At 37.6% G+C, this 22,735-nt stretch overlaps 1 protein-coding gene across 2 annotated transcripts in view; it reads right to left on the reverse strand.

Moving 5' to 3' along the window:
• The window catches only part of LOC121297165 (two pore calcium channel protein 1-like), a 37,810-nt gene extending 15,170 nt beyond the window's left edge, over nucleotides 1–22,640 (reverse strand). For both annotated transcript variants that reach the window (XM_041223255.1, XM_041223254.1), the window contains exons 1-15: nucleotides 21,802–22,640; nucleotides 15,048–15,181; nucleotides 13,461–13,637; nucleotides 10,913–11,026; nucleotides 10,616–10,746; nucleotides 8,329–8,417; nucleotides 7,853–7,887; nucleotides 7,414–7,472; nucleotides 6,698–6,797; nucleotides 3,975–4,091; nucleotides 2,920–3,044; nucleotides 2,277–2,325; nucleotides 2,116–2,179; nucleotides 883–927; nucleotides 368–424 (exon numbers count right to left, since the gene is read on the reverse strand). In XM_041223255.1, coding sequence (XP_041079189.1) covers nucleotides 368–424; nucleotides 883–927; nucleotides 2,116–2,179; nucleotides 2,277–2,325; nucleotides 2,920–3,044; nucleotides 3,975–4,091; nucleotides 6,698–6,797; nucleotides 7,414–7,472; nucleotides 7,853–7,887; nucleotides 8,329–8,417; nucleotides 10,616–10,746; nucleotides 10,913–11,026; nucleotides 13,461–13,637; nucleotides 15,048–15,181; nucleotides 21,802–21,913 — 1,408 coding nt within the window. In that variant the 5' untranslated portion in view covers nucleotides 21,914–22,640. The remainder of the gene's footprint in view (nucleotides 1–367; nucleotides 425–882; nucleotides 928–2,115; nucleotides 2,180–2,276; nucleotides 2,326–2,919; nucleotides 3,045–3,974; nucleotides 4,092–6,697; nucleotides 6,798–7,413; nucleotides 7,473–7,852; nucleotides 7,888–8,328; nucleotides 8,418–10,615; nucleotides 10,747–10,912; nucleotides 11,027–13,460; nucleotides 13,638–15,047; nucleotides 15,182–21,801) is intronic.
• Nucleotides 22,641–22,735: the final 95 nt, after the last annotated feature.

A 22,735-nucleotide genomic window follows, 5' to 3' on the forward strand; every position in this document is an offset into this window, starting at 1 on the left:
TCAGCCAGAGTTTTTTACAGAGTAATTTAACTGTCAGGAAGGAAAACGGCAAGCGCAGTATTTCATACAAGCCATCCTGCTTCAGACAGGAAATGAAGGAAAGGATTGGAAAAGCAAACCAAATACTTAAAAGCCAAATTTATAAGACAGGTACATTTAGAACACATTTCAGAATGTGTTTTAGAAACTGATATGGACTCATAATAATTGAAAACAACTTGCTATTCTTAGGATAAATCAGTCAAAGTGAAAACACAAGTGTAGGAAAAAAAATCTTAACAGTAAAATCATTTGTGAATATTGTAATCCTGTTAGGAGGAAATATTTTAAAAATCCATACAGAAGGTGGATATTTAAAAATAATTACCATGCATCATGAATGTTTGCACCAGGATCCACATTCCATTTACTGCAACTACGACATCTGCCAAGAAAAACAGTAAAAGCAGCAGCATTATAAACTCCAACAGGGATCTTCTAGTGACCATGCTGTGGGATTACAGCTCTGCCAACACCAAGCCTCCCTGATACATGGAAACAGCTGACCTTCATGGCTCTTAATCAATGATGGTTGGTTGCTAACATTGTTTTACTGATGGGCTTATGAAACAGTAAATTATCTGCAGGTCTGTACAATGACTGATATCTCTTATCTCGGGAGGCTCTTTACAGTGGAAAATCACATTCCCTGCAGTATATTTGTAGAGGTGCACATCCACCTTTCACTCAGAGATGGGGAAGCCTGGCAATAACAGTGCACTATGTATATGGGTTCCTCTTTTCATCTCTGTAGTACATAAATAAACCTGTTTTGGATACTGGCCTGTGTTTCTGGCATACATACATCAGTAATCTTACAGTCCAAACAAAAAGGACACTTACACATTGCATATTGGAATGCTTTGGATTTCACAAGAATATTAATGCCTAGAAAATGACAGAATCAAAAAGTGAGTAAAACAATGACATACATTTTTTTTTTTATTAATCAAAGAAACAAAACATATCCCCCCAAACTGCAAATCACACTAGTGTCTGCTGTGTGGTCCAGTGGTTAAAGAAACAGGCTTAACCAGGAGGTCCCCGGTTCAAATCCCAGCTCAGCTGCTGACTCGTTGTTGTAAGTGACTCTGCAGCTGATGCATAGTTCACACACCCTAGTCTCGTATCTTGTAAAGCACTTTATGATGGTGGTCCACTATGAAAGGCGCTATATAAAAATAAAAAACACTATAAATTATTATTATTATGTGCATTGCTCTATTATTAGTCAGCAGTTGGTTATCTGGAATCATTTGTATACAAATCTAATTACCTGTTTTCATGAGTCTCATTCCCCTAGCATCATGAATACATATAAAAAAAATGTATCAATTCAACATGGTGTTCTGAAGTCATAAGCTTCACCAGTTTTCACAGAAACTAACATCCAAACCAGAAAACCTATATAGACTAAGGTGTGCAGCACTTGTAGCTTGCGCATATAACACATCACAAATCACAGGTGTCTACACCATAAAAAAGTACTTGACTTTTGCCCTGAACTATAATACTGTCTTTTTTATAGATGTTTGTATTATCTGTGGAATGGCTTGGTGCGGACAGGCGCCATCATAGCTTGGCCCTACGGTTCTGCAAGCGGGTGAGCGCACCACAGTCCTATCAACACCCCTTGCCATTCAGGTATAAGGAATGAGTGAACTAGCCCACTGCTCCACCTAGCCTCCGATCTGTTGGAATTTCAGTATTAAACAAACCCAGCTGGACTCAGGACTGACTATTTTCAGTAGAAAACAACAAGGCTGCTGAAACTCTTTTCCCCCTTTAATACAACTGCAGTCGTGACGGCTGACTCGACATCCGTAGGTCTGGCTGCTTTTATTGAACTGCAACAACTAAAGATGAATCAATTACACAAACTAAAAATGAAGTTAGGACTGAATAAAAAAACTGGTTTATCAAAAATAGGTTACACTGAAAAAAAAAAAAAAACTAAAAAAAACAGGATGCAGGGTTTTGGGTGTTCAGGACAGGTAAATGTAAAGATTATAGTGGGGGACAAAGGGACGGTTCAAGCTAGCTGTCTGTGCTGTCTCAATTATTGCAAAATGTTACCTTTGAAAATAAGGAAAGTTGTGTGTGGGAAGTCATCAAACCAGTGCTCTCCACTTCTTCTGGCCTGGATTAGTGCACAAACACCATATGGTTAATGAATTTAATGGAAATCAAACCCATGTACTATACCAAAAGCAAGCTGAGGGGGAAAAAGTAGATACCTTCCATTTCAAGCCTGTAACTGCATAGAAGCTGTAAAAATCTTGCAAGCTGAGAAGAGGATTAAAAATATACAGTTAAAGAATATACTTATAGCTATATATATATATATATATGCAAAACACATAATTCAATAATGACTTTCAATTTGAGTTGATGTACGCGTTTTGACTTTTAAAACTCAGTACATGCGTTTTTCATCCAACTCGGTTGAGCAATTTATTGTTACCAAATGGACAACTTATATATATATATATATATATATATATATATATATATATATATATATATATATATATATATATATATAGATATATAGATAGATAGATAGATAGATAGATAGATAGATAGATAGGTCCATTACCGCATTACGTGGGGAAAACCGGCAATTAACCTGAGGTTACTCCAAAGGGTGGGAGTATTTTATGCAGTCCTCAAAAATAAACAAAGAAAACAAAGAACCCTATTCATGTTTTATTTGATCAGTTAAAGATATTAGGTATAAAACTGTTATCAACCTTATGAATAATATTGTTAAAAAAGCATGACATTTCCATGACAAAGAATTCTAACTACAGCTTTTTGTTATACTGGGTCCTACATATGCATTTTGAATATGCAGTTGCATGCCGTGTGTGGGGTTACCTGAGTATTGGAGTGCTGGAGCGGTTGAGTGCCTTGAAGGTCAGGTAGCGGTCTCTAGCACTCATCCGGGGCCGGTAAAACCTCATCAGCCCGTCAAACTGCTTGAAGGAAACCCCAGTGGGCCTCTGAAAGAAGACGTGCAGATGTACAGTTCTAATTTCAGTGTTGCACTTTATTTTGTTTTATTTAGGGACGCTGCTATGGTTATTTAATTTTGGGCTTTTGGCTTTTCTTTTTAATAAAAAGCTTGTGAAGCATAAAAACATCGTTATGTTTTTACTCAACTTCCTCTAATATCCAAAGTGCAAAACAAAGCACCCCCTCCCTTATACTAAGAAAAAAAAAAAAACATAAATAGTCTTTAATGTAACTAGCACTCTGAGACTGCAACCAGTGGAGCAAAGGGTATTACTAACCAGTAGGTCTCAACATTTTAAATGGCATACAAATATTGTTTAGAATAGAGGTCTTATCAGGAATGTCCAATCACGGTCCTGGAGGGCCATTCCACTCCAGGTTCAACAGGTAACATTATACTTCAGGGTCTGGATGGAGGTTTAATTGATTCAATTAAACAATTTAGAACAGGACTGGAACAAAGACCAGTAGTGGAAGGACCAACTTTGGCCACCACTGTCTAAACTCTTTCTGCTCTTGTTTTGATCTTGATGGGAAGTTGTAATCTCGTAAGCAGCAGTTTGAGTTAAAACAGAGGCTGGTTTAAAATATAAAGGCAGAAGGAAACCACAATGCATGATCCAGCAATTTCAGAAGACTACTTCAGAAGTATAGATGACAGCAAGTAAAAAACCCTATAAATGGATAATTAAATCCATTTTAGAAATCACAGCTATTGCAAAAAAAAAAAATTGGTAAAAACTTATTTGCAAGCCAGTTTTCTGAAGATAAAATTACATCAGTCAAAAACAGGATGCTGGGCACCTCCTGGATTATATGAAGGAGAGGTAGCTTTAAATCAGCAGTAATGTTCAAGGTAAAACTCAGCCATTATAGCATTATACCCTTTTCAATGTGTTTTTTAGCTTATGCCTCACCTGTTTGCTGACCAGAAGTTTGAAGGCATGATCAACTGCTGATCGCTTGTGCAGAAGTAGGGATTTAAATTTCATTTTTTCTACTCCATTAAAGGTGTCGAATACCACAGCAAGGAGCTAGAGAGAGAGAGAGAGAGAGAGAGAGAGAGAGAGAGAGAGAGAGAGAGAGAGAGAGAGAGAGACATCAAAAAATTGATCACTAAGGCTAATAGAGTCTATCAAATCAAGCAAAAAAGAAGAAACAAGGACAGTATGTCAGTGCCAGTGACACACTGTCTGTACTAGGAACATGTGGGTAACTAAGAACACATGCAACATCATTAGACTGCTCCAAATTGCTTTTAATTTGTAAAGACATCTCATACAGCAAAAACAATGAAAAGGACATACATTATACTACAGACACTGTCAAAAAAATAAAGTACAAATGAAAAATACAAGTACGACTCAAGAAAAGCTACGGGTACAAATCAAAACAGTCAAAAATACATCACAGATCACAGGACAGGCTGTGCATTGTGGGAATAATCAAGGAATATTTAACAGCGCGTGCATCTAAGCACCTTGCATTGCTGATTCAAAGGAAGGAGTGGCTACATGTTGGTGAAATGTGTAGATGGAATTTTCAAAGCGGGAATATGGCACAAAGTTGCGCAACAGACGAACAGTCTCAGCAAAGATCTTCTATATACACAAGATAGTCAACGTCCTCTTTTTTTTTCCATCCCCTGCCGATGTGGTGCATCATGGGAAACCAGAGTTCCGGTGGCAAATTTTTTCCTATCTCTATAATATCTGACAAGGGCTCTTTGCGCCAAAATGCTGTCCGAAAAAATACATTGCACTTCTATGTAAATTAATAACAACTGTTTAATTTAAAAAAGTTGAAAATTTCTGTCTTAAAAAAAAAAAAATAAATCAGCTTGTATTGAGCTCAGTTCTCAGTTACATGGTAGCTAATCATGACTGAACATTTTTTTTTTATAAAGTAGTCTAAAAGTACTCAAAAACATTATTACTTAATTATAGAGCAATACCAGTTATGAATGTATTGTACAGATTGTGATGAACCAGTGCGGGACAGTCGGAGTCTGGGATGGAGACTGGTAGATTGCCAGCTCGTTACTGCAACACCAAAAAGGTACAGACAGACACAAGGCATTATCTGCATCCATGGATGCTCCAAGGCCATGTACCTTATGGTCGGTTTAGATTAAATTCAACAAGTATTTCAACAAAACTACAGTCGCTATTGTAAAGCATGGGTTTCAAATTGTTGATTCTGTTATACAATATATAAAATATACGAATAAAATAAATAAATACTGTTCACCTATTATCACAATCACACTGCTTCTATACGTTGTTCATAATTACATTTCTCCTATTACATATAATGTAAAAATAAAAATAATTACATGGCATGCAGACCTCTCCTTTTTTTTGTAGAAAATCTACCTTTGTTACAGTCACACACAACATCACTTTTACTTATTATTCTCTTAAACTTTATATTTGATCTATGGATATCAATGTAGAATTAAATCAATTTAAAACAAAAAATAACATTTCTTCCCATTCAAATCATCAAACATTACTGCAATCTACCCGATATCAAGGATATAGAAATAAGAATCTCAATCACTGGCTATCCCAACCCATTGACAGCCAAACCACGCCCCCGTCTTGTATGTTCATGAACACTCATGAGAGCCGGCAATTTTGGAAAGCACTTTGACGCAAAAAGCCCTTGTCGGGGCAAGTGAAAACACAGATCGTAGAACTAATAACATGTATGTGTTAAGGAGTGGTCTCTACACAAATCCAGGCGAATCTTGCTAAAAAATGCAATCATTTTCAAAATAGAAAGCTATGAATAGGAAATGAAGCAGACTTTACATTATAGAGATAGGAGAAAAGTCACCCCCGGAACTGGTGGAGTTGACTATCTTGTGTATATAGAAGATCTTTGCTGAGACTGAGACTGTTCATCTGTTGGGCAACTTTGTGCCACATTCCAGCTTTGAAAATTCCACCACTTTTTCCCTTGTATCAGCAATGCAAGGTGCTGGACACATGTGCTGTTAAATACTCTTTGACTGTTCCCCAAATCAACAGTCTATCCTGTGACCTCTATAACGTATTTTTGCAAGTGATTTCATGCTCTGTCGAACTCGTAATTTTGCGAGTTGTACTCGTATCTTTTTGAGTCGTAGTCGTAACTTTGTGATTTGTACCCATACCTTTTCTTGAGTCATACTTATACTTTGGATTTGTAATCTTTTTGACAGTGATCTCCCTCCATAGCAGCAGGTTGTGCTCGCTGTCCTCCATCAAGATAGTTCTTGCTTGTGTGCTGTTTTCTGTTTGTTTTTTTAACCATTTATTTTGTTTATTTCATTGTATAATAAACGTGTGTGAGAAGCATTGAACTGCAATCTTCTGCCTCTGCTATTCCTGCCACTAGCCAGCCTTGACCGTCCAGCTTTCCTATGACAACTTCGTATTCCAAATTCAGACAGCTCACATGTTAATTAATGCACTGCAGAAGTGGTGTGAATTTTTCTCCACTGTTGCTGTTTAGTCCCCAGATGTGTTTTGAAGCACCCTGTATATTAATCACAGCATAGTACTTATGTACAGCATAGCGTATACATTTAGTAAAAAATCGCAATACTTAAGTTGTGAAAATCTGCAGGGTTACCGTAAATATATTTACTTACTAGGTTCATGATGAAGTAGAGTTCTATAGATAGATACACAATGAAGAACACACAGGACCAGGGATTCTTGGAGTATGCTGGCATCATCACATCTGGAAAACTGTAAGAAAGAAAGATGAGTTGTATTCACTACGTAGTACCAGTGAAGAGTACTCCTGTTACAAATTCAAGTCCAAAGAGAAGCCATTCAAAAGGGCACTCAGATATGAGATGTCAGTGTAGCAGTGGGGGTGTAACAATATTCTAAAGTCACAATATGATGCAAGTCACTATACAAGAATTATCACACCTCTGTCATGATCCCGGTGTCTAATACTATACAACTCACTGGTACTGTAGACGTGATACTAGCTCTAGCTGGCCCTCTATCCTATCTCTGGTATTTATAGTAAAGTAAGACACTGTACATTACTTACTAAAAGGTACAGTGGATGTTTATTGATTAGGAATGACAGAATAATGATTTTACAATAATGATGATAGACTAACATCCCCTGGTGCCTAGTCTAGATAATAGTTTTAACTTCATCTTCTTCCTTTCTATGGGATATAAAACCAAGTTCCCCATCTTCTATCCACATGTTTACAACCACATACTGGCCCCAAGAAGCTTCACTTCTCTTGCCCAGCACGGCGGTGGATGAAGCGAACATGCAGGATCAAACAGCTACCATGCACACCTGCCTACAGATCAACAAACAACTGGCTGTACTCACTTGGCAGTGGTCAGGAGGACAAACAGACTGACAATGCTGTTTTCCAAAGTGTTGAAATACTGAAATTGGAACAGACAGTAATGTTTAAAATTAGTATTTGGATTCAAATGACAAGATAAAGAAAGGAATGACAGAAGTGTGTTCCTTTCCAAACACATGGCATTATGTATGGATTATTTTACTACAAACAAACTTTCATGAACAACAAGTAGGTCAGTAAAACACATTGTTGTAATTAGAGCTATCCAGTTTCATAATCACCATGGCATACATCCAGTGTATGTACACTTAATATGTAAGTGCTCTAGATAAATGTGAAGATGAACATATGAAGAGATAGACAGACTCTAAATCTCCAGATTTCAAATCAACACATTTGGCAGCCAGAAGTCCATTGACAATTTGTTATAACAATTAAGAAAATGAAAAATATACTTACTGGGTCTGATGGATTTTGAGAAAACAAATAGAATCCTGTAAAAAATATGTTTGTTTTTAAAGATTATGCTTTTTCAAATGTGATGTCAATCACTGTATTATAATGGCCTTGTTTTGTAATCATCCTGAGTTCTGTGCTCTTATTGAGTTATTAACATGTCTTCTATAGCTTCCTTTAACTTGCTTGACAATGTGAACTTTGAAAACCCTGCTCGCGGTACATGTTCATGTATAGAAAGATTATGTATGGCCAGCATAGTTGAAAGGCTATTTTATTACATGATATATCCATGAGTAAGTCTGTTTGGTAGTTAGGATTGTCCAGGTAAGCTCAAAGCAAGCGCAGTAGGTCAAGAATGACATAGAGAACATGTATAAGCAACACAGCCCAGAACCACTGTGAATGATTACTATTGGTTACAATCAGAAAAAAGGAAGAATCTTTCTTATTCAGTCAAACTCCAGGATGGTACTCACCTAAAATGGCAAATATAACCATAAAGAACAGCAACAGTAGCAGAATATCAATGAAAGGAGGAAGAGACTGGAAAATCTGACGCAGATTCCTGTGTTAAAAACATAAAAACAGTCAATAACTTATCTGCAAACCAGAATCGTAGAACTGACACAAAACAGCAGTGAAAGAAGAGTTGGGGATCTAAACTCAATTGAGAGAGAGGCTTGTGTCCCTCCAACAGCAGTAAATACAGAATTCGAGCCATCATTAACAACCTCTAACAGCAGTACATACAGCATTTGAGCCATCAGTAAATACAGAATTATCAGCAAAATTCTCAAACATCAGTAAATACAAAATTTGAACTATCAATAACAACCTCCAACAGCAGTAAATACAGAATTCGAGACATCAGTACCATGTACAAGATCGCCGTGCTCTGCATCCCTCGTACGCAGCTTGATATAAAAATGTAAGTTACAGACAGATGCTTACAGAGACCGCAAGATTCTGACACAATATTATCAGCATGCGTCATCAGTTGGATAAGTGCATGTCTAGGTGTATGTCTATGACCCCGTTCACACTTGCGGTTTAGGCCGGCCAGGGCCGCCTTATCTCATGTGTGAAAGCTCGAAAAATGAACAGGCAGCCCTAGGCCGGGTAAAATTTAGACCAGCTTTTTGATGTGGCTTAAAGTAGGCAATGCTGCCTCAGGTCCGGCCTATCTGTATATGTGAACCTAACACAAGCCCTGTTTGGCCTTAACACGTCAATGTGGTGACACAGCTCAAACCACTCCCCTATTAGGTCGAGCATAGTAGATCATAACAATGTCGGTTTTAAGAGGTAGCAACTGGGACAATGCAGAAATTAACCCTTAGCAGTCCATTTATTCAGCGCTTGTCAGGCGCGTTAGGTCCAATTTATTTTCACATATGCCGTTTAAATTATTATTTTTTTCATTAAATCGCATTTAATCGTAAAAGGACAGTCCTGCATCTCCAGCCAAGCCCCACCCCTTGTTCTCTGTATTTTTCACATACCTCTTTATAGACGTGCATACTGATAAATCCTCTCCCGATCACTCATTTTATCACCAAACTCCTCAATAATGCGTTCCAAGTCATTATTTTATTACTAGAACATCTGAAAAAGCTCTGCAAATGTCTGTGACATTCTTTGAGCGCTGGATGTAGAAGCAGCTGTATCTCCTTTATGTCCATGTTATCTCTGTGGTGCAAGGGGCTATCAGATACGCCCTTTTGAGTGGAGTTCAGAGAAAAACTTGCAAATTTTATAGAGAACTCTCAGAAATACTGAGCAGCAGGCCAGAGATAAACCCACCACGGATCTTGAATTTTATGGGATCTACAGAAATCCCCAGCCCAGAAATTAGCAATGGGGAATGCACTGAATACACCGACACTTTTGACGATGATGGTTCAGTCATGAATGGTAATTATTTCTTCATCGTACAGCTTTCACTAAAATGATAAAACTTGCTTTATGTATATTTCAGATTGTAGGTAAGACTGTAAATCTCAACACTGATAAATAATGCATACGACATTGCATATTCAGTCACCATTAATATAATAATCTGTGTTGTGACTAATGCAATGATGTACGCGTCCTTGTTTGCTGCATTTACACATGATCCAACACGATCGCTTATTTCCACAGGAACCAACTGCACTGTCAACACACGCCGTTATTGTTTAAAAATAAGATGGCCATATTTACATTTGCAAATTTCCCAGCTCAATCTCTTATGTTGACTTCTGGGAATGTGGTGTTCACGTCACTGTTTACATGTTTACTTCACCACAATTTAGGCTTCCTTTTCAGCCACATATGTGAACGCACTTAGGCCCCCTAAAACTTCAACTGTGAACAGAAATTTGAAGCAGCCTAGAGGCGGCCCAAGGCTGGCTCAGTAAGTGTGAATGGGGTCTATATCTCTTTCCCAGCACACCAATAAATTTCTACTTCATTTCTGTTTAGAGTGGTGTTTCTTATAATAATCTATATAAGCAATAAGCAAACGTGTATGATATACAATTCTATGACTATTCCGAGTGCTTTGCGAACAATCATGTCCATTTATTATTTCATGGCTATGCTTTAGTACTACGTTCTGATGCCACATGGATCCAATTGCAATTAATTTCCAATTTATTGAATATAGTTATTAAATATATTTCTGCATTTCCTGTAGCAACTGTTATCTGAAGTTCACATACTCTGGAGGAAACAATAAAGATGTTATACTGTGCGAGGGCAGGCAGGGCTGAGCTGGATTACCTCCGGACTGCGCCACAGTATCTGCAGTCTACCAGGAAGATGGGCCTCAGGGCTCGCGTCACGCGCATGTGGGACAACTGTCTAACCAGCACTACGATCGCCTCCACAAACTGCAGCAGCAGCACACAGGTCTGCAGGAATAATATACAGATAGGAAAGAGAGAGAGAGGTGGTCATTATGAATAGGAGGTAAAGGTAATCTGTGAAACAGAAATACAAGCAATTCCTTGTGCAGTGACAAGAGACATACTGGGTCTCTCTTGTTGATTTGGGGGACAGGAATGGTGCTTGACATACCTTGACCATCGTCCTCTTGTGTCTGATGAAGGTCCGGAAGCCCAGCCAGCGCATTTTCATACACAGCTCAAACGCCACCAGCACCAGAGCAAGCAGCTCCAGTGTGGTGTGGATCTACAAAGAGAAACCAGGGTTAGTGGGATACAGGACAAGGATAGAAGGGAATGGACGTGTATACAGTCAGTATCACACATTAAACAAGTTTGCTGGTCTCAAGTTCTCTCTTAGTAGACAGTGGTCCAAATCACAAAACCATCTCAAACAATAACCCTTTGGATTCTGGCTCGCCCAGTGGCTGTAGCGGGTATTATATATGGATTTACTTGTAGTTCTCACAGCATCTTTTTAAAAGTGGAGCTACTATTTTGTGTACTACTTGGTGTTTGTTCATGCAAACAAAGGATAATGTTAAGGGTTTGTCACAAAGACAGCTGCAGTGCGTGACATCAGACCAGAAACAAGGAACCAACACAAAATAAACAGAGAGGTGGAGTTTTGGTGAAGCTGAACGCTTGCTTGTGCTCAGCATTTAATAAATGAACAGACAGAAAATAAAAGGTTGTAAGACAAACAAAACACAGGACACGACACTTTCACCAAAATAAAGAGACAAACAAAATAGACTACACAGACAAACACAGTGAGAAGTTCTTACTTTAACTATTACTATTATTGTTACCTCCGTCTCCAATCCTGTTCTCCACTCACCAAACACACAACCCCGAGTGAGTGTACCGAGACTCGATTGCTAATCAATCATCCAATTGAAGTCTCGGTACTGCACGTGAATTAATTTAGTGTAATTCCCGTGCTCACATATTACATTTTACCTGCACGTAAAGTGCTGTGCAATCCTCTTGCCTAAACACAAATATACATTTTAAACCACTCATTACACAGACCCATTTATATCCCGTGTACCAATGACTATACACCAACATTAACACACAACACGCAACATACAACACCGAAATACACACAGGGGTGGGGCAATATTGCCACAGGGTTACAGAACAAGAAACACATTACAGTACTTTACTGACTTTGCCATATGCTGTGTTGTCCATTTTGCTGCGCTATATATATTTCAACTTAATCCTACGGGTTATAACTCAGCTGGGGAAAAAAAAAAAAAAAAACTAGAGCGTTCGCATGGAGATAGAGAATTTGTCTCATAAGAACTGTGGGTGTATTCAAAGTCCCTCCAGCAACAATGTTAGTCCCACAACAGCCGTCAATTTTAATTAGAACATTACCATTGTTGCTGGAAGGAGAATAATATGGACATTTTCTTGGTTTTATTCCCCTTCTGAAAAATATTAAAACAATCAGGATTATGTGGAAAAAAATAAATCAATAGAGACACAGCACAGGTAAAGTAATGTGTTCCTAATAAACATCGCAGGGTGTTCCGTAACCCTTTTGAAAGGAAAAGATCCTCCTTAATAGCAACGAAGTGGCAGCACAGCTAACAGGGGTTAAAAATATTAATCATAATCAAAATAAACTTTATAGAGGTATATTTTTGTTTTACATCAGTTTAAAGTTTAAGAGACACTTACAGATGAATGTTCTAAGAACACTGACAGTTCTGAGGTGGAGTTCACATTCTAAAAGGACGCATTGTCTTACATTTTATCTTTGTGATTTGGACAAAAGGGAGGGAATCTTGAAAATTATTTAATAACACCCTTCACCCAACTATCAAATTCACATGTAAATGGACCATTGAAGATTCCCATATTGCATTTCATGATGTTGATTACCATTCACAGACACTAAAATCAAACAGACAGCAAACCCACAGATGTGCATCTCTATTCAACTGGACATCTAAACTAAAACTGTTTACAACCTTGCCATTAGAATCAAATGTATCTGCAACAACACCGATAACTACCTTAAAAGAATCCAGGAACTTACCTATCAGTTCCTTTGCAGATGGTACATACCCCTTAGGCATTGTTAAATCAACAAATTGAATCTACAACATTTACATTTAAATTCAGAGAAAAATTATTTCATCAAAGAAAACCGAATTCCATTTGTGGTTGACTTTCACCCTATAGTGCCAAATTGCAAGTGTGCAATTCAGGACAGTTACCCATTAGTGGCCAATTCAGTTAAACTCCAGAAAGCCATTACCAAGCCTCCTGTCATTTTTTTCGCCAACCTCCTAATATCTGTAGGTTGTTAGTAAGAGCCGAATTAAAACAACCTGTAATAAATCCTGAATCTCACCATTGCACCTCAAACCGACGCACGATCATAAGCTTGCTGACATGTAGATTCTTCCAATAGAAAAAGTGTGCACTGCTAACATGTTTGATAAAAGTATGGATTCAAGAATTTAAGACTATTTCCCCATGGACTGAACTTAATTCTGAAGCAATTCATTTGGTACAGAAAATGCTGTAGGGGATACCTTACTTCTTTCCACCACATTGTATGTGGCTCCTCTAGAATGTCTGCGTCTGATTAAATCTACTTTGTTTGTAGGCTCCTCTGCCTCTTGCCCACATTGATGTGATGGCGGTGCAGTACGTACGTAGATGTCGAGGCGCAGTGTGGGCACTGCAGGGGCCTCGCACAGTGACAGCATCAGCAGCAGCAGCCCTGTCACCAGCTCCATCATGTAGAACAGGTGGTTGTGAGCAAACAGGTAGGCTGCCAGCGCCTTGGGGTTCCTGGGGTGAGTGAAAAACTTGTCATTGTTTGCACCTTCCTGTGGGAAAAGCAGAACACAACAGCTAATGAGTTTTCTGTTTGTCCAGAACTTAAGAAGACCTTTCTGTGTAAGAGCATGATATATAAAAACTATCTATCCATAATGTATTTTCCCTTTTGTAGTGTTTTTAAGGTACGTTTCCTAGATTTAACAGTGTGTCATGTTTCAGTTTTTCAATCACTCTGACAGGGCAGTTATAAAGAGAAAGTAGCTTCAAATGCCAATTAAATTGATTTTTGATAGTTTTTTTTTTTTTTTTTTTTTTTTTTTTAATATTCCCACACTGTATGGCTTTTGCAATCAGTCCGAGTAAGTGTAAGTGTTCTGAGTTACTATCAAATATCTCTATATTTTTCTTTATCATACTTGTGGTGGAGAGCTTGCTTGGATAATACTATCTGCCAGACACAATGCTACCCCATTCTATTCAGATCATGTGACAATGCCACCTTTAAGAGATTGAGGTGAAATATACAGTGAATCTAAACCATTCCCATCTAATCTTTGAACCCCCAAAGGTGGCAGAGAGCGATAAGGCATGCAGTCCATTGCATAGGTCCCTGGAGCTATTAAAAAACAGACAACCATAATGAAGACGGGAATGTTCTTATTTTCGTTTGGTCAGAGAAACTCCCCCCCAGTTGAAGTTGTCTACTGTACTAAAATCTATCCTAACCTTTTAATTTAGAGCGCAAACGTATGGTTATTTATTCAGACAGACCTTAACACAGGAAAGCAATTGTCCAAATTCGGCAGTTTAATTTAGGATTAAACTTTCTTCTCCATATGGTGTACTTATACAAACAGACTACTCAGTTTGGGAAATCATAACCGTTGCACTTCTAGTAAAAACTGCTTCCTTTATGATTGTGCAGCTGAAGCTATGGCATGTATTTTAACATTACTATACCTTAAAACCACTCTGTGTACAATTTATGTACAAATCCCAAAGTGGTTCCTTTTTTTTTGTAGTAAAAGTTTCACCCGAATTGAGGTTTTGGGGTGGGTTTGTAGAGTGTAAACAGGATTCAAAGGACCTGATTTTTAATCTCCAGAGCTCAATGCAAAAAGAAGTGAAACTCTCCCATCAGCTGTAAAGCCATGGCTAGAGTCACATCCCAGTCAGACACGTGAGTGTGCAGGACATACTGCAAGCAGGGACATTAAAACAATTCCACCTCAGGATCCCACGGTGTGATACAACTTGTAAATAAAGTTTGGATTTCTCAGTTATTCCTATAGCAATATTTATCACAAAACAGCAACTCCAGTTTCCACAACGATTTCAACTTAGTTGCACTGGAGAACCTCGCCAGCACTGTACCCGACTGCCTCCACTGTTTAATCATAGTTCCTGACTGGATGGGTACTATTTCATTGTTCGAGAGCAAACTGGAAGTGTCTCACCTGCAGGTATATAGCAGCCTCCTGGTAATTCATCTCCCAGCTCTGCCGAAGGGTCCCGTACTGAGTCCTAAAGTCCTGTACCACAGGTGTGGGTACCGCAGCGTTGTTAATAATGACGTCATAACCGCCTCCATCTGCAGGGTCAGAGCAGACTTGGGGTCACACACCACACAGGAAAATGGGGGCAGCGTTGCAGCAATTACTGAGTTAACCCCGGCTCAGATTCCTAGGCTGTCAATGCTGGGAGTAAAAGGGGTGGAAGGATTTATTTTTCTTTATCCCGCACCCCTCCTTTTTTTTTAGTGATTTAATAAACATACAGTGGCACCAAAGCTGCAGACAGGTACTGTACAATAGGTTTTATATAATGCCAACTTTTGGCCAATACGGAAGAAGAAAAATTACATATTATGGTACTGTGAATTGAATAACCTGTCAAGCTATTTTTAAGATTAGGAAACATAACTTAGGGTAAATGTCCGAATACCTTTTAATGTCACTGAATTTACAGACAAATACATCTAAAAAAATTCAAAAAACACATGCACTGCGCTGTACACATCAGTACACTACTGCTAAACTGTACAATACCAATGAAACACCTAGTAGGCCTACATTATCTACTATTTGTCTTATGATTTTGATACTCTCCATGATGGCATTTAAAAAATAAAAAAGAGAAAAAAATAAATAAAACAGCTGTAAATGTATTGCACACTTATCACAGAATTGTGATTTGAAGTTGCTAACAGCATGTATTTCATTATGATAGCTTGATTCAGATTATAGTTCAGTTTGGTCTACCAGGGAAGCAAGGCCCCCCCTTTACTTTTACATCTTTTAAATTTACAGTAAAATTAAAGAAACTTAGACCACATATTTCAAACAAGTCCATATTTCCCTTTATGTCCTCAAAACCTTTTTGAAAGTCTTTTAAATCAATTTTGATTATTAAGTGTGGTTTAATATTCACGCAACTGTTTTAGTGTGAAATCTAAAGCACCCAATCTCATCCTGCATAGAACACCTATCAACGGAGTCAAAGCCCGCGCTGTAGGATGCCCTCTGCAAGGGGTGTTCGTATTGTCCCTCTGACTCGATGACAGCCAGCCCTCTATCCACATTATTGCCTTGCATGGCTACAGCCATCAACCAGGATCATCAGGGAGGCAGTGGGAGGGAGGCTTGCTCCTCCTGTACTCAGGTTCTGTAGCACAATCTTCAGAGATGCACAGCAACCCCCTCCCACCCCCCAAACGTTCTTCGAGTTTCACGGATAGCTTTGTTAAAATACTCTGAAGTCAAACAGCTGTCATTGTTTCCAATTAGTCCCAGGATGCGAGGGGTCAGAGAAACACAAATTGGCAGCAGAGAAACTTAAGCTTCTTCCTGCTTCCAACCAAGGAAATAGCCACAAGGTTGACTTTAGCTTTCCAAACAATAAATGCAAAGCACCTTATATACAGTACGGTTCCTTTTCAAAAGCCTACATATAAATAACATTTGGATATTGTATTGCATTGATTGATTTTATAAATGCACTTCATTATATGACAACTTCACCATTTCTTATCTTGGACATCAGTTTGTTTCAGCACTCCAATGACATGCAATCAGTACAGTACACGTTCTACTCTCAAACTCAAAGAGCACCTATGCAGCAACAGACAGTACTTGTTATATTCCAAAACAACTTGAAGCTAGGTTTTACAGTACATTTTTAGTTGCCAAATCCTATAAAACCTTAAAATCAACATAAACTAAATTCTTTCCTTCGAGACGTGAAAATTATTAGTTTTACTGTGTGTGAAGCAGAAACTCCCAGTGTGTTTTCTATCCTTAAAAGCAAATTACTGGACCGAAAGTTTTTATTTTCCACTATACAGAATTTGCAAAAAAAAAAAAAAAAAAAAATATATGCTGTTTACTCTACTCTTTTAGAAAACATTTACAATACTGTATGACCTTTTAAACCAAATTATAGGATAATCCCTCTCTTTAATTCAAAACATTTAGCACATTCTTAAAAAGTTTAGGTTTCTTTCCAACATATTATTTTGCCTTTTTAGTAACACCATACTTGTATTGTTCCAAACTTAATGCTGAAGTGTTCTGTTGCTATCTTTTGAAGTCAGATTAGCCTTTATAACTCCTACCTCAATGCCATCAGCTGGGACCAGTATGGAAATAGGCATGCCTTCCACAACACTAGTTTAGCAATGTCTGTTCTTCTGAGAGCTACTGCACTGAAGGTATCTGTTTGCTTATCCAATGCCTTAGAAAATGACTGCCTTCAAATGAAGTGCTGATAACTACAAGATCACAATGCAAAATACACATCTTATCCAGGCATAAATAAAAGGAAAGTGCTTTGAAATCAATGCTCAAAGCGGGTGGCTGTAATTCATAGGTTTACCCCAGGCTTATGAAGTCTGCAAAAGCTTCAACAAGGGCCTGTATGCTTCTTTGATGACCTTCCGGTGGTAGATCCCTTTGTTGGGTAATGTTTCTTTGTGGTTTTAGCCCTAATCTGTAATGTAAAAAACCATTCAAAACAGGCTGAAAAAATAAAGCAACAACAAATTAAATTGCCTTCACAAACAAAGGTAGGTTGCCATCAGTCCTCACATGCCAAATGATGAAAAACTATTTTAACCAGGTACAGTATCTTGCAATAAATAACTGGCTGAAATCTGAGCTGAATGCATTACTGGCTGCTGTTTTTTTCAGAATGAATCAAGTTTTAACCTCAAGGTTGTTTTGATCATTAGAATATCTCCATTTCAGTGTGTCACCGTGCCTCCACTGGGTGAAATGTTCTGGCACTTTGTGAAGATCTGTGAGCACAAGACTGTGGCGAAAACCTAGCAAGGATCGAGAATGGTCTGTTAGATTGTAATGTAAGTGCCTGTGAGTCTCAGTATCCTCACACAGATATTAGAACCACACCACATTTTCTGTGCCAAATCATCATTACACTTCCCTGAAAACATCATTTTAAAAACCAAGAACAACCTAAAGCAGAAGTGTCTTATTTCTTGCAGAAAAAAAAGAAAAGATTATATTGTAAAACTATTTCCTTTTAGGTCCAGAGAAGACATATAAAAACTTCTGGACTTGGAAACCAAGTGAAATGATTGTGATTCATAAACAATGCTGTGTTGCTGGGCTGTCTGCTCCAAAGCCAATGCCATAATCCATGACAGCTGGAGAGTTGGGCCAACTTGGTCCAATTACAGTCTGTGAGAGTTATCAATCAGAACACAGCACTCCTTGAATTTGAACGATATTCCAAAAAATACCACAGGAAAAGACAATATCCCCTAGAAACTGGGAAGAGGTTGTTTTTAATGATGTGATTACAAACACAGTCATGTCCTGTCTCTCAGTTCCCTTTAATTGAACATTGAAATAGATCAGCAAGACCAGTAAAAACAGGATCCCCAGACCGCTGCCAGACACCACACTTTTCATTCACCAGACATAATCTGTGAAATCAATGACAGGTGTTGTGCAGGAAAGTGTGTGCCGTTTTCTACAAACCCAGATGTTTACTAGCAGAAAAGCTACCACACGTCTGTTCACTACTTTTAGGCAGTCTTCTACAGCTATGGCCAAAACTTTTGCATTACCTTGAATTATAGGATTGAGACATTATTTTAAAAAAATAAATAAATAACACAATACAAAATTCTCAGGAGCACTTCTCAGGAGCTTGTCTGTGATGCAGAGATTGTATTTTTAGTCCTGTACGAACTACCCTTTAATCATGTTTTGTGTGCCTAAAATTCAACTGTAATCTCTAGGTTATGAACTATACTTTCAAACCAAATAAGTTAAATATGTGAAAACTTGTACAGCATGCAACAGTAGACATTCAATCCTATTTATTTACAACTGTGATATCACTTGTACTCCTGCAGTATAATATTAACTGTGCAAAAATGTGTAATATGGCTAATATCAAACAGTTTATTATGGTTAAAATAATGGATGGGGGGAAAAAAAAGAACTTAACTAAATTGTGACAATGTTGTTATGACAATGAGAAGAAAGTATTGCAGTGGCTCATTGAGGGCATGGACAGCAAATAAGACACAATTGTTTTTTTTGTTTTTTTTTTGATTTTTGAGGATCACATGATACAAATTTTCAGCATCTCAAGGATTCTATTTGTTATGTTGAGATTCTGAGAACATCCAGATAATTTCTCAGGGTCTCAACATTTTCAATTCCATTTTTTTTTTTCGTATTTCATAATCTAACAATTCATAAGGTTAACACATAGGCCATTTCACTGTAAATTGCAATTTTTTCAAAAACGTTTTTTTTTTATTATTTATTTATTTTTAAGTACCCTTTACAAATTAATTATCCTCAGTAACTACTTAGTTTGTGTGCATAACATAGACTGGAAAGACGAGGGAGCACTGTGTAATGCTCACTAAAGATGAATGACTTTAGTTTTAGAAAAATACAATTAAAAAAACAAGCAGCTTCTGTCTTTTAATGTCTGTGAACAACAAGATCTTCCAATTGTTAATTCTGCTGAAAGAATCCCACAGCAGGTTGCTGCCTGCTATTACCAGTAAAGAACAAATACTCCCCTAAAGACTGCTGTAGCTTAACCAGAAGTCTTGATATTTTGTGAAAAAACCCATAAACAAACAAAACCACCAAATCATCATGTCAGAGTGCTTGGATCAAGGTCAGGCCTTGATCACCACTACTACATGATCTGACATCACACCCCTACACACTACTGCTGGGACACAACTGAGAAGGCCAGGTAATCCCCAGCACAAAATCAACATGCCTTTAAATTGAGAAGCCCTAATAAATGTTAATAATAAATGTGCACAGTAATTTTGCATGCTTTTACTGTGGTTATATTTTGCATTTACTATACTTTGCAATGCTTCTCTTATGCTTTACAATAACGTCTCTGTGCTTTACAATGTTTCCCACGCTTTTCAGCATACACTCTGCTATGCTTTTACTATGGTAAACTTTTATAAAAAAAAAAATACTGTGAAAGGGCCGAACTTCACAGGCATCCAAGGACACTGTTTTTCCTGTAGCTGTACAGGCTGAGACACAACATAAGAACATAAGAAAATGTATGAACAAGGAGCCATATGGTCCTTCAAAGCTCATCTGATTCTTGGTAACTTACTCAAGTGATCTGCCTCAACAGCATGACTAGGTAGCCCATTCCATCACTCATATGCAAACACACAGAAACTTCTTATACTAAAAAATAACTGCATTTTACAAACACAATGTCCTCTGAGTGTATTGAACTGAGTGTTTTAAACAAGTCAAATCCAGCTTGGAAAAAAAAAAAAAAAAAACACCTTAAAGATCTGCCAAAAATATTACTATTTTTGTATTTACTTTAATTTTTATTATCTTTTATTTGTGGCATGCTGGTTTTATTCCGATGAGGGGGCTCCCAAAGCTTATTTCTTGCAAATGGACACAGTAGCGTGATTCCCAAAATGTTTTTTTTTTTTTTTTTTTTAATCTATATTTTATCATAGGGATGCAGTACAGTATACTGTAGTTGTGCACATTTTAATATTGTGTATATTTTAGCTTTTTTGTTACCCATTTCATGCATCAATATTAGAGCTATTCACTTGAACAATAATAATTACAATAACACAATACAATAATTCTCACAACTGATAGATCTTTGTTTTTGTGTCTATATTATGAATGTGTTTAATGGAAATACTGTATAGGTGTTTCTTTCAACATGCATTAACATGTTGATTAGGCTTCATAAAGTGAAGGATCCTGAAAAGATCAGAAGAAGGGTAATTTGATTTGGTGACTCGCCTTAGTCACGTTTATGACATAATCTCATGTGAGGGGGGTCAGGAAATATACCAACTTGACTCTCCTGATGAAAAACGAATGGCACTTGGTCACACTAAATGACACACTTATACCATTAGAGCCAGAGTCAATTGTAGGTATTAAGATAACTTTTACATGGTAACATTCCTATAAAGTGAATAGATAAACTGCAAACAATAGTTTATAACTTTATTACGGAGCTATAGTAAACATAGTAATATATCCAGTACACACAGGCAGCATGCATATACACATCATTTAATACAATCACTATATATTATATCTATGTTTAAATGAGGGAACACAATCACATGTAAAAATGTGAAAATAATTTAGATTTCACGATAAATCTGAATATTGTTTTAACGCAGTGTTATGGTCTGTAGCAACTTATGATCACAACTAAAAATGTATATATTTAAAGCAAGCACACATCAGTAGCCTATTCAATACTTTCCTGCTTCACCTTGTATTGTAGGCTATACCACAATCGGTACACAAATATAAAAAAATAAAAAAATAAAAAAAAAATCACGCATTACAAGACTTTAAATAAGAACTTTTGACAGAGTACTATTTCCCGACCTTACACGGCTCACGAGTTGGTACCACTTTCTAGCTCTACACTGGTTCACTAGACAGAGCTGGTAATAACACTGAAGATGACTTTGCTATTTAACCGTGAAAGCACCAAGTATCACTGATTTAAACAGAAATCATCCAGTATCACTCTTTAATCCAGAATATGATTAGAAACACAATACCCGTGGTAGTAAATTGGACAGACATTTCGGTTCTGTACATAGTCACAGTCATTAGTCTCAAACTTTCTTGTTCTAAATCAAGACCCTCTGTTGTCTCAAACACGCACACACAAAACAGTACTTACTTTCACTGGCCACCTCGACTCTCTCTGGCTCTTCGCTGGACAGCCACCCACTGCTCGCTTCGTCCCAGACGAGTAAGAGCGGCACATCGTCATCGTCCATGTTCACTGCCATACCAGACCAGTCGGCTCATTACCCTGCGTTACTTCTCAAAACTGCTCGTCAAGACTGACCACAGAACACTAAAACTGACATAACCCAATTTTAAAATGCTAATATGATTATTGTAAGGACACTTTCTGAATAGTATACAAAACGCATGAAAAAAACGAGTCATAAAAGTTTCACTGGCAATGCGTTGCTGTTTAAAAGTTCAGCCTTAGAATATCTTGCTGGCGAAAACACACAATATAATTACGCAAATATTAATATTCAGAAGACGTTACTTATATATTTAACATGCGCACTTAAGTCCGATACAATTATAAATAAGATCTGTATTTTTCAGTTTCACGTAGTCAAACGGTCCCCTTCACTGTCGTTGCTTCTGTCCTGTTCATAACAGTAACTTTTGTTTTGCAATAAGCAACTGCAATCTACAAATACATATACATATTAACAACAAAAACTGACAAACGCCAGTAACTTATTCACACAAATACAAAATGTATGGAAATCTCTACAGTCGGTACTATGTTCATCCAGTAAAGTCACGCGCCGGATAATACTGCAACCGCTTTTAAATGTAAAGAAAGTATAACATTAACGAAAATGAATTTGCATAAAAACATTACAAATACAGTAACCTTTAACCTTGTCCTACTTCTATATCAACAAAAACCTGACAGACACAACAAACCCAGAACATCCAGCCTGGAAGCCCTGCCCAATCTCCAGCTCGATTGGTTACCGGTTGGCGGAGGAATCCCAACTCGCTCTTGTGATTGGTGAAATGACATGCCAGTCATTGGACGCTAGGCTGGACCTCGCCTGTCC

This window comes from Polyodon spathula, chromosome 22 (genome assembly GCF_017654505.1).
Source record: "Polyodon spathula isolate WHYD16114869_AA chromosome 22, ASM1765450v1, whole genome shotgun sequence".
In the NCBI taxonomy this organism is placed as follows: domain Eukaryota; kingdom Metazoa; phylum Chordata; class Actinopteri; order Acipenseriformes; family Polyodontidae; genus Polyodon; species Polyodon spathula.